The sequence below is a fragment of the Medicago sativa genome, chromosome 5 (assembly GCF_051527215.1).
Source record: "Medicago sativa cultivar Bolivia chromosome 5, Bolivia_mono, whole genome shotgun sequence".
In the NCBI taxonomy this organism is placed as follows: domain Eukaryota; kingdom Viridiplantae; phylum Streptophyta; class Magnoliopsida; order Fabales; family Fabaceae; genus Medicago; species Medicago sativa.
This window is the reverse complement of record NC_140753.1, coordinates 45,767,624-45,780,538: the sequence shown is the minus strand read 5'-3', so window position 1 is coordinate 45,780,538 and position 12,915 is coordinate 45,767,624. Positions and strand designations below refer to the sequence as shown.

The 12,915-nt window shown below is 34.4% G+C and overlaps 2 protein-coding genes across 2 annotated transcripts; one reads left to right on the top strand and one right to left on the bottom strand.

Annotated features, from left to right (window-relative positions):
• Nucleotides 1-787: 787 nt before the first annotated feature.
• On the top strand, nt 788-4,748 carry LOC146922412 (probably inactive leucine-rich repeat receptor-like protein kinase At5g48380). The gene is made up of 3 exons (XM_085715366.1): nt 788-1,144; nt 3,387-3,452; nt 3,570-4,748. The coding sequence occupies exons 1-3, from the start codon at nt 932-934 to the stop codon at nt 4,506-4,508; spliced, it is 1,218 nt and encodes a 405-aa protein (XP_085571492.1). The 5' UTR covers nt 788-931; the 3' UTR covers nt 4,509-4,748.
• Nucleotides 4,749-5,653: 905 nt separating this feature from the next.
• Nucleotides 5,654-10,172, bottom strand: LOC146922411 (sodium/hydrogen exchanger (DUF1218)). Its single transcript, XM_085715365.1, is given in 4 exon segments — nt 5,654-6,156; nt 6,159-6,196; nt 6,887-7,092; nt 9,970-10,172. Coding segments are annotated over 4 exon segments (573 nt in total). The 5' UTR covers nt 10,072-10,172; the 3' UTR covers nt 5,654-5,929.
• Nucleotides 10,173-12,915: the final 2,743 nt, after the last annotated feature.

Below are 12,915 nucleotides of genomic sequence, written 5' to 3'. Positions count from 1 at the left end.
TTATTGGTAAAATTCAACTGTCATAAGTCACCATTCGTAAATATTTGTATAACTCGAAATGACCCTTCCCAATTTGCATAGAATTCTATCCTTTGTATCCATGTCAACGTCTCTTGTGTGACTAGAGTGTTTTTCTTTTTTTTGAGAAATTGTGTGACTAGAGTGTTGAAGAACTAAAATATGATGAAAACCAAATAGAGAACTAAAATATTTTTTCTTTTGGTACAAGAGAACTAAAATATTTTAAAAGGCTATTATTTGATATCGCGTATAGTACAAAAACACTTTGAACAATTAACCCTTCAAAATATAACATATCATGATAAACGTTTTGTATTTAACGTAAAAATAAATGCCTTATAGATACTATTATTTTACATACTAATTTTATTAAAATTATATTACATACTAATTTTATTAAAATTTAAAAATAATTATTTAATTACAAACGGTTCAATTGTGGTCAAACCTTTGGTTTAATCTTTAAATCATAAACTAGTGATTCTACTGGTTCAACGTGCAGTTCGGTTTTACGAAAACTAACATATCTTTTTTTTTTCAAGAAACGTGGATTGAATTTAAAATTTAAATTTTTTCAAGAAACGTGGATTGAATTTAAAATTTAAATAAAATCCCAAAGAAAGGGACAAATTAAAATATTGAGAGTGTATTACTTACGCTTACTCGGTCGTTAGGGCAGCCTTTTCCACGAAACTTACTAGCTTATACCGAAAAGTCAATGTTACATATATAGTAACCATGGAAACCATAGTTTTCCTACAAGTGGTAAAGGGTGTTCAAAAATATAATTGAGTATATATGTTGTTAACATTGTTCTTTGTGTAAGCAAACAATAGCATTTTGAGAATAAGTGGATTTAAGAAGTGGTTCTTTGTGAGTGTACTTCATTGTAAACCGGTTTGGTGGCATAATGGAATTCTCTAACCAATTCAAAGAATCATTTAGGCATGGTCTTATTGCTGGGTATTGTTTTACTGCAACTTTTGTCATAGTTTTTTATATGTTCTATTGTCTACCTGCACAACTTATCATGAATAGGAAAAATAAGAAAGTTGGACATATGAAAACAGAAGAGAAGCGCAAATTGCCTTGCCAGAATTTTAAACAGCAAAAGTTCAACCAGGTACTCTCTATATTCCTTTTGTATATCTCCTTGTAATTTTTTTTTTTAGTTGAGCCTTTCTGCATATTTCTTTTAGGACTAAATATGTTTTTTAATGAGGAAATCATTAAATTGATCCCTGTCTTTATATCAAATTCTCAAATTGGTCTCTCGACTTTATTGATAACTCAAAATGGTCTGTCTTTGTCAAAAGTTTCTCAGATTGGTCTCGGGCTCTATTAGTTGTTTTGTATTTTAAGCCATTAACATACCAAATAAGATCTAAAAGGCATTATGTCATTAACCACTAAATAATATCCAAAAGACATTGAGCTAACACTCAAAATACAAAACAACTAATAGAGTCGGGGACCAATACGAGAAACGTTTGACAAAGACACGGGGACCATTTTAAGTTATTAATAGAGTGAGAGACCAATTTGATAATTTAGTACAAAGACAGGAATCAATTTAATGGTTTACTCATTTTTTAATTTTTCTAAAACTAATGAGACCGGATTTGATCTTGAGTCTAACATAAGAAATGTAGGCAATATTCTAAGATTTCCAACGCATTAAAGATCACATCAATCGGAATAGATATGACAAAAACAAGATAGTCGTATAATCACTGCCGAAAATAACACTTGAAACCGGGGGCGGACTGAGCGGGGAAGGGTGTGGCAATAGCCACACCAGCTTAGGCCCAATAATATTGTTTTATATCAATGCACCCACCAACAGCCCATCCCATCAGTTATTTTTTTTTTGTATTCCTATCAGCTAGCCCACGTTTCCTTCTTCTTTCACATCCTCACAAGCACTTGCACACTTCCTTTAAAGTACTGAGTGATTTTTCTTTGACATGAAGATATTAAATTGATGTCATCACTTGGGATAAATGTGTATATATATTTTTAATTTCATGGACTAGGATTCTACCTAGTAAGTATTCCATGATTCACATAACTAGTTGCCGAGAATCTTATATTTCAAATTATATTCTTAATTAATCTGCTACTTAGAGGTGAGTAACAACATCCATTTGGTTCTTACGGGAAATTTTTTTGCCACACTAATATTGTGAGTCCAGGTCCGCCTCGCTTGAAACCAAAATTAATTTGGTTATTTTATTCCATTCTTAAATTAACTCTTGTATAAGGTGATAATAGTAGGTTGTCATCACCTTGTCATGTAACGGTGGGAAGTTGTAGTATTTATATCTAGACAAGGGTTATATTTTTGACTTTTCCTAAAGATGAATCATAACCTTAACAATCATACTCATATTCAATTAAAAGAATTTAATTAGAAAACAAACAATTTACTATTGTTCTTGTTCGGAAAAAAGATAGGATAGTTGTAACCAAAAAAGAAAAAAGATAGGATAGTTTGTCCTATATCTTAACCAAGAGATCGAGATCAACCTCTCGTTGAAAAGCATTATAGCGTTTGAAACATATACAAATTAGATCAAGCTAAATGAATCATAAAGTATAAATAAATTTTTATTAATTGAATCCAACAAATAAGTAGAGGTTCATCATGGAACCCTAATCAAGAGAGGATCTTGTTACACATGATAATATACATAATTACGATAAAAAAGAAAAGTATACTGGAGAACAATACGAGGAGTGAACCCGGACTTGAAGCTCCGGATGTTTGATCCTTTCCTTGTACCGTCAACTTTATGATAAGTATAAGTGCGTTCAAGGGTCACTATTTATAGGCATAATTACTTGGGGGTTAAGAGATGATAACTTGGTTTTTTCTTCAAATCTAGCTTGGAAAACAAGCTGAAAGTGCATTTTTAGTCCATAGAAGCGCATAGCGCTTGGCATGGGGCTCATGAGACAGCCTGCAGGGTTGTCCAGAGTCCACTCGCACATGGCTCCATGCGCACGACGCATGAGACAAGAGCCAGGATGCGAATTCTCCAGTTTTTCGACCTTTTACAAGCGTTCTTCCTTATTGACACTTATAGATTGTCTTTGTTAGTCCAATTCTTGAGTTCCTTTTGTTGAGAATCAGTTGTTATTTCAAATCTCAAAGTTTCTATTGTTTAGAAAAAGAGTGAAAAGCATAACTACTTATACTATAACATATCATGTAGATGCTTGTTTCTATTCCTCGCAAGAAAAGATACCAAACACTCATTTTGAAATTGTAGCTATAGGATTTCATTGAAAAGCTTCTTAAATAATTGAAAGGTTTCTCTGTTGTTTTTAATAATTTATCTGTTGGGAATCTCCATCCACAGAAACTAAAGAAAGTTAGACAAAAAGACAGAGTGTTTCCTATGGAGTTGATAGAGAAAAGCATACAGGTAACCATGATATTTCCTAACATTGATAAACAAATAAATTATGAACATTTATACTACAAGTTGAAACAAAATAATATTGTTGCCTTAATTGTTTTTCGTTATGGATGACTTCACCAGATCAGTAAAGTTGGACGATTGACTTATAGAATGAACTTCACAAAACTTTGTCATGCAACCAAATATTTTAGCTTCGACAATGTCATTGGTGTCGGAGTAATTGGAATGATGTACAAGGCGACTCTTCCGAACGGTTGTTTCTTGGCAGTTAAGAGACTATATGATTCTCAATCAATTATCAAAAGATTTGAGTTAGAAATTATGATTTTGGGACAATACAGTCATAGAAACATAGTTTCATTGATTGGTTTTAGCATAGAAGAAGGAAACAATGAAAGAATTTTGGTGTATCAATACTTGTCGAACGGAAGGCTATCTGATAGGTTGAAAGAAACTAAAAAATTAGAATGGTCAAAGGTTATTAAAATTGCACTTGGTGTAGCAAGAGGCTTATGTTGCCTCCATCATAGCTTGCATATGGTTCATCTCAATATAAATTCTGACTGTATCTTGTTAGGGAAAAATTTTGAGCCAAAAATATCCAATTTCGGAGGGATCGTGTTTATGAATAATGGTCTGGAAAAAAACATAGGACTTGAGAAGAAGGATGTTTCTGACTTTGGTTGTTTGCTTTTTGAGATGATTAATGGGAAGAAATTTGGGGAAATACATGAATATTTTAACAATGCTACAGTTCCTTTTGTGACTTATCCGAATCATGTGAATATGTTGGAGGATGACCCTTCTGGATTCTGTGATGCAGTGGATGAATATCTAGACAAGATAGAATTTGAAGATGAGGAGGTATCCACTCTTCTTAGAGTTGCACGTGAATGTGTTCATCCTTTGTTTGAACAAAGGCCTACTATGCTTGAGGTGTACAACAAGATATGCAACATAGGGGAAAGAGATAGAATTTGTGAAGATGCTGACCTCTTGTCTATGGATTTTGTTACTCCTAATGAAGTAGACACCAATATGCTTAATATGACACAATAAGGGACTTTGTCATTGACATGTAACATAATTGGAAACAGTGGCGGATCTTGAGTTATTTTCTTGAGGGTGCCAAAAGTTATTGAAATAGATATTATGCTGTTTCAACAAACAAATTGTTAAAATTATTAACTGTTCTAGTGGTTTATTTTTAAAATTATTAACTGTTCTAGTGGTTTATTTTAATTGAAAGCGGTGTAAGGGGTTGCCGGTTCGAATCCACGAAAAGTGGATGGAACAATAGTCGAACATGCGACCTTTAGAAGGAAAACATCTTGCCTATCCTTTGTGACAGCTTGAAACTAGTACAAGTTTTACGCATAATATAGTATATATAGAAAACCTAGGGGGTGCCATGGATCCAACGGGTCATAGAGAACCGCCACTTAGATCGAAATCATGTTTTTTATGTGTATAAAACAAAAGGTGAGTTTTATTGGGTTCAAACGTGAGTGAGTAATCTTACAACGAATCCCGAAAGTCATAGAGAACCGCCACCGATCAGAAATCATGTTTTTTATGTGTATAAAACAAAAGGTGAGTTTTATTGGGTTCAAACGTGAGTGAGTAATCTTACAACGAATCCCCGAAAAGTGGATGGAACAAACAATAGTCGAACATGCGACCTTTAGAAGGAAAACATACTGCCTATCCACTGTGACAGCTTGAAACTAGTACAAGTTTTACGCATGATATAGTATATATAGAAAACCTAGGGGGTGCCATGGATCCAACGGGTCATAGAGAACCGCCACCGATCAGAAATCACGTTTTTTATGTGTATAAAACAAAAGGTGAGTTTTATTGGGTTCAAACGTGAGTGAGTAATCTTACAACGAATACAAATGAAATCTTACAACGATTACAAATGAAATAAATATTAGATATACGAGAGAGGTGAGTCATATACTTAATTCCATAAGGTTTTAAGAGGATATATGTTATCTCCTCTCTTGTGATTTTGGCTCATTTACTCGTCGTTGAACCTGGCTCTCCAAATGTCTTCCCAACAAGTTTAAACCAAGACATGATACACCTTACATGGTGTATTGTGTAGGAAGAAAAAAAAAACTTCCCTTTGTCATGCAGAAATGTAGAATAGCTTGTTAATTAATTGTTATCTTGAATCTTCAAGAGCACTTGTCAGATTTAATAACAATATAGCAATAGCCTCAAAATATTCTACACACTTTCAATATAAGTTTAACTGAAACCTGATTACATATATCCCCTTCGCCTAAATTTCGATATTAATGGAATAACTTGCCTTAGAGCAGTAAAATCCACCAGAACATTATAAACACTAGTTAACTAAGCAAAAACCAAGTCAAAACCACTGTTTTACCAAGTAGTAAAAATCACAGAGACATTCATTGAACCGAAGACTCAAAATTTGTTACTCTTTCATATTCATCCAAGGTCAATCATGCATGTCCGGTCATTCCAATCGTGGAACTAACCCGATTGGTCTTCTGAGAAAGTGGAGTAGTGGTTGCCTTTGTGAAGTACATGTAGTAGTATACGTTAAGAACCATCGTTACAACGATGAAAATTGCTCCGGTAATGAAGATGCCTTTCCTCAAACTTTCACAGGAGAAGTTCTGAGCATAAATAATTCCTCGGTATTTGGTGTGATAGGCATTCTTTTTGCACCAGCTATTAAGCATGATTCTGCAACCAGAAAAGTGGCCCTGGAAAAAAGGAAAAAAAAAAAAATAGCAATTGAAACCAAAATGATTCACTAGTGAAGAGAATGAATGACCTCATAGATCACAATAAATATGATGTCTCATGAGCAACATTTTCGTAAAACCAAGAAGCTTCGTGTGAATAAAAACAAAAAACACATATAGTGGAATGAAACAATGATTCCTATTTGGTTATTCTAACCAAATCTATAGCCAAAATGAGTGAAGGGTTGTGTTGTGTATAAATAAACAAATAAAAACTCATTTTATCCGTTAATTGTGTGAGGCATTGTCTCTATAGTCACTAAATGTATTAAAACTACGATAAATATCCATAAATATGTTCTTTGTTAGTCAACTTGGTTCTCTAATGTGTCCTTTGTTCGTTAGTTTGGCTCTTGAATGGGTCTTCTACTAGTCCGTTTGAACCCTGAAATGAGTAAGACACACTTTGGGAATTTTTTTTGTTTTGCTACATTGAAGGACTATATTGAAAGCACCACATACTTAAACCAATCAACCAAATAAATCAAGAAAAGATGATGCCAAAAATGAAATTTCCAATAATTTTTTTCACTGGACATTATAAGAACATGTCACTTTTAACACAATAGTTTTAACAAGTATAATATCACCGTATCAGGGTGCTCAGATGAAATAGAATTAGTGAAATAATGAACTCAGAATTCTTACCAAGAAGAAAGAAAATATATAATGGACCAAGCTCGATTTCCCCCAGGGGTTAAAGGCCTCCCAAAGCACATGCACTTTGTCACACCCATAAGCAGTGATTCACCTGAAAGAAGAAATAGGAAAGCACCCGCTCCATAACCAGTTGCAACATCTGAACTGTAAACGCAATACGTTTCATTTGTTCCTGGAGTTGTGTGAATGGTTCCCTGTGAAGCAATAGCGAAGAGAGGAGGCCAAATTAATGTAAAATATGAAGAAACATTCATACTTCAAAACCTATGAAACATTAAAGCATACACATATCAGACAAAATCCATGCCTAATTCTAGTTTTACTCCATGCCTAATTCTAGTTTTATTCCATGCCCTCACAAAATACCTTAATCAACAAAATCAATCTACTCATCTTCCTGCTATGTTTCTTTTTGATATAGTTTCCCTATGAAGATAAAATTGACAGGCCCAATTAACAAGGAAATGGAGTAAAAGGAAAAAAAGAATATGAGAGGGAAGTGAAAGAGAAAAACGGGCTTGAAGGCCATCGAGGCCTTCATGTAAAAGAATTAGTAGAAGGGGAAGAGAGAAAACATGCATAATACAAAGGACGGTGGCATAGGGGGATTGGAGGGAAATATTTGGAAATGTGAGGAGGGAGACTGAGTACCAGAGGGTGTAACATATTCAAGGAGGTGTCAGTGAAGTTCTGAAAAACAATGAAGGGTCTGTCTGGGTAGTGAATCAGGTTCCTTCTCATCCAGGGTTATCATTTCTATATCCTATGAAGGATGGATACCGCTAATAATTTGAGAAAATCACACAATTCAGTGTAATTATGTGTCGGTGTCGTGTCCGTGTCAGACACGACACGTGTCCGGCACTGGGACATGTCTAATCCGAAGAGTGTCCGTGATCGTTCTATAAGGAGCATGGATCTATTCCATTTTTGTTTCTTGGTCGCATACAGATTTTGCTTCCAGTATCATAGGGAATTGAGAGTTTATTCTCTGTTGTGAGAGAATTTAGTTCAATATCTAAAATATTTTCTGGTCGTATCACATATATGAACGGAACCACCAGAAAATATAAAATATCCCTTACTGTATGCATATGTAAACTCTTCATTGAGTTCATCATTTAACACAATAAACTTTGAACGCACTATAGTAATCACCCCATTCCTTTAGTTATTTTCACGAAAAGAAAAATATTACACGAGTAACAATCATACAAAAGCGGAGCTTTGGCACACAACTGGAATTGGTGGCGTGTGACCAACAGTTCATAGGTTAGGTCCAAATGTCCATAACTCTCCTAGTGGTTTGACCTATGGGTGTTCTTCTCTCTACCTCTAACTATTGAGCTATCCTCCATCTAGTCAACCCTTCTTTCTAGTACTTAAATAGGTCCTCTTTACACAGTAGAAGGTAAAGAGTACCCCAAAAAAAAAAAAGATAAATGAAGGTTATTTCAAAGAAAAAAGGTAATAGGTGTCACAAGAATGATAGGCTACTGTGCCGGACAAATGACATGCAGTCCAATGCTGTATGTATTCTAGCACCAAGCCCAGTATGTTGTACCATTGTTTGAAGGTATTCTTTCAATACCATGTAACACCAAAAGAAAACAAGAGACTTCAACAATCACGTATTTGCCTTCACTTGCGCATGCAAGGGGAAATCGCAACACTCACAGGGCTTACAAAGCAGAGTGACAATGAGGTTTGAAAGCAGTACAGTTGACTGGCTAATTTCTATCATGGCATCACTGTAGCAGAACTATAGCAACACCAATTCAAGGACATGGTAAACACTTCCACTTGGCGCACATAGTGGTTCTGGCATGAGTCGAAAAGTAGAAAAGAAAGTACAACAGATTCAACCTATTTCACTATATAACCTGTGAAAACCTAATGCATATAACACTAATTTCTAAGCCATCAAACAAAAACTGCCCCTCGTATTATATTTTCAGTTAACCCCCCATCTCACCTCGCATTCCACCACCAGAAACTTCCCTATTCCAAAGACCTCCATTTTCAATGAACAAGATATTCTCAGTTTTCTATTCTTTTATTTTATTTTTATCTCTAATTTCTTTCTCTCTTATTCTATTCTGCCCTTTATTCTGAATCTATTTTATGCCCTCTCATATTTGTTATTTGGTTCACTACACGCTAATATCCTCTACTATGGCTTCCTCAATAATTTATTGAGCAAATTTAATCCCTCGTTTTTTTTTTTATTTCTATTTTTAACCATTAAGTCTATCTTTTGCATTCTTGCTACTTCAAACACTCAAATCGTCATTCTCTTCTAAAAATGTTCACAAATCGAACTAAAAAAATTGTTCCAAATCTTCTTCCACACAAATATAAGTAGCCAAACCATCATATTCCATTTAAAAGTCAAATCGCCCCCATTTTTAAAACTTCAATCACACATCCTACAAATATATCAACCTACAAATATATCAAATATTTTATGTACTTTTAAACTTTTGACTTTTGTCATTTGTGGTTTTATTTCAATTATGAACTTTAATTAATATTATGCCCATCATCTCAAGTAAGTTACCTTCAACTTGCATTTATAATAACAGTGAGCACATCAATGGATGATAAGGTTGATTTAGTAAAATTATTTTTTGCTTTCACTTACAGTCCCTCAACTGTGGTGTTGGCTTGGGACCTGGGAGCGTTCTCCTCCTCAAGGTCTCAGGTTCAATTCATCCCGGTGTCAATTTAGGTGGCCTAATTTAGCTTGTTCAAAAAAAAATAAAATTCCCCTCAATTAGTGTAAAACAACTAAATATGACACTCATATCTTAATGTCCATGATACTATGTGTTCAAAACACAGTACCTTCTCATAATTATCACGAATAAATTCAATAAACAGAAAATCAAAGAAACTTACTAGTATCATTTCAAGAACAAAGTTCACAAAACCAAATAAACCATCCTATGCAATTTTTCCAAAACCCAAACTTAAACAGACACAATAACTAACATAGATCTCTTTAAAATGAACAATGGAGAGAGAGAGAGAGAGAGAGAGAGAGAGAGAGAGAGAGAATAGTAACTTACAACACTTCTTCTTCTCTCAGCAGCAACAGCAAAACCAAATGCAACTAAGCAACAAACAATGACTAAAAGATGCACAAGAGTAGAACCTCTTCCCTCTGCCATTTTTACCACTTTGTGAAATGGGTCTGTGAAGCTACTTCTTACTACTAGAGAGTAGAGTGAGAAGCTGAAACGGAAAAGAAAAGAAAAAGAAAAAGTGAACACAAACAAAAGTGACTACTTTTTATTTATTTATTTCTAGTGTGAAAAAGTAACATGAGAAGGAGGAAAGTAACATCCTTTGTTTCAAATAAAGTTGTTTGTGATAAAGAGGGGAATCTTGGAACCACGCGACAAGTTGGAGCGTGGAGATACGCGCGGTTAAGAGGTTGAAGAGCTTTTGTGATTTGGAATGTCGGTGTTTGTCACGCTCCTTGTCGGGTTTATCGTTATGTAGTTACTCCGTGTATATTTTACTCTCTCCGTCTCTGTCTCTGTATATAAACACTCTTTATATTTGGCTTAATAGTAGTTTTTGTCAAGTAACTTTTACGAAATTGCGATTTTAGTAAGAAAAAAAATTACAAAACCACACTCTTTAAGTTTTGCAATGTAGCAGTTTTGGACCCCAAGGTAAAAAATAAAAAATAAAAAAATATCACGTGACACGTCACTTAGGTGTCTTACGTCGGCGTAGTGAAATTGGCCTTGGGGGCCAAAACTGTCACATGTGCAAAACTTAGAGGGCGGTTTTGTATTTTTTTCTTCTTAGGGGACCAAAATCGCAACTTTGAAAAAGTTATGGGGTTAAAACTCGCTATTAAGCCTTTATATTTTACATATTTTCCTAACAAAAGTTGTTAATGCAATTAATGTGTCTATTTTGTGTGTTAATATTACCATTAATATTATCAAATTGTCTTTCGTTTGTATGTTTATTAAATTTGACTTTTCATATTTCAAGATAAGTTAGTAGTATTAATTAAAGGTATGTTTAGAAAAAAACTATAAATGCATTTAGTAATTTAAAAAAAAAAGCTTTTATTTAAAGACAACTTTTTATTCAAAATAGTACTAAGATATATGGACTGAAGGAGTATTTTTTATTGAAAAAAACTTTTATATGAAACGATTTGTTAGACTTACCAAATTTATCATCAAGTTTTTAAGCCATCGTCGAGGATTCGTAATCTTTTTCGATAAAACTACTGGTCTTACTTATTGTATATTTGGTTCATCTTTTACAATAATTGATTTCATCTTTTGGAAAATGATATTTGGTACGGAAGTTTAGATACGGAAGTTTACGGGAGCGTGAATTATAGCTGTTTTCACGCGCTTCAATTACTTTGTCCAGAAAAAAGAAAATTATTAAATAAATAATAAAACCCTTAATAGATGAAACCCACCGTTCACCCAAAAAAAACCGAGAAAGGAAACCGATTTAACCGAGAGAAGGACTAGGTTTGTTTTGTTGGGGGAGACGGTCGGGGTTGTTGTTCTCTACACAAATTTCCACCACATAAGCAAGCTGGTTTTTTTTTAATTAAAAAAATTCACAAAGTGCAGCGTGTGGAAAGTGGAAGTATTCAGGCGTCCGTGAAATTTCGTTGTGTAATTGCCGTACCAAATAGCATCTCTCTTATCTTTTTGTAAATTGTTGTGATTGTTCGCGCACGATTCCAATAGTCAATTTCGTTGAACTCACGAATAAACTTTTCAAAAAGCTATTCACCCCCCTCTAGCTTACAAACTAATTAGCCATATAGACTAACAAAGAGTTGACCAAGAAAGCATGATTCTAGAAGCAAAGAAAGGCGGTTTATATTTAGCTTAGTCCTTAAGAATGTTGTTGCAACATTTAAGAAAACATACTGATCTACTTTAGAATATTTGTGCTTTGAAATAACGAGATTCAAATTTCGATCTTTAGCCAGCTTTTGCGCATCAAGCCCATTCGGGAAGCAAACTATATAAACAAAGACATAAGACCTAAATGAGCACTAAAACTACAATTTACACAAGAGTCTTTTAGGGTTTTTGTACGTGTCGTTGTTAATTGTGAGCAACTATTATATCACTTTGATATTAGAGTTGAACTTTTTTATTGAGTTATAAAACTACGAATCTCTCAAAGCTTTTAAGCACGAGTTGATTCATTGTCTAAGAGAGCGTCTCCATATTTTATTAGTACTTTAAGGACGGTCACCGGATCTATGACTAAGAGGAAGAGGGAGAGGGATCTCTTGTTGGAACAAAATGTGTTTAACAATGAAACTAAAAGAGTTTTGATGATAACAAGGTATTAAAAATTGTAAATTGGACTAGCTAATATTTGTTCAAGTGTACGGGACCATAATTAAAAAGATACATCATCATTGGTTACGAATGAGCAAATAAAGAGCAAAGGAAACAACAAAATTTGAAGCTTGGACGCTCCTAAAGGCAACTTGCTACTAAAGAGAAAAAGCGCTCCCGAAGTTAAGTCGCTTCGAAATAAGAATCGTGCTCCGAAGAATAGTGCTCCCGAAGACAAGAGGTCCGAAGCTACATCATCGAAGCCACATCATCGAAGCCGCATCATCGAAGCTATAGAAGTCGCCTCATCGAAGTCATTTCACCGGAAAGTGAAGATCAACCGGATTTGCGAAGATTCAAGGATTGAAGAATCATCAACCGCAAAAGCCGTCTATTGGATTCTAATACACAACAAAAATTAGTGGAATTTTGCAACGGTCATTTCAAAGGTGTTTGAAGGCATGTGCTTGCGGTTTGGACGAAAGCGTTGACATTTGTACGAATTGTACAACCACGTTTTCCTTACTCTGTTTTGTGTCCACGCTACAAGACAAGAAAACGGCTCCGAATATGGCTTCGCTGCATAGATGTTCCTTTGGATAAGGAATGGATTTCAAATTGGTTCTTCATAGGACAACAACCAAATCGTGCAAAAGATCAAAGGTGAAA

Excerpts from the sequence above, each read along its gene's own strand:
- LOC146922412 (XM_085715366.1), top strand. The coding sequence starts at position 932 with ATGGAATTCTCTAACCAATTCAAAGAATCATTTAGGCATGGTCTTATT. Across the intron at positions 1,145-3,386 it reads AACAGCAAAAGTTCAACCAG|AAACTAAAGAAAGTTAGACA; the intron begins GTACTCTCTATA and ends CTCCATCCACAG. Across the intron at positions 3,453-3,569 it reads TGATAGAGAAAAGCATACAG|ATCAGTAAAGTTGGACGATT; the intron begins GTAACCATGATA and ends TGACTTCACCAG.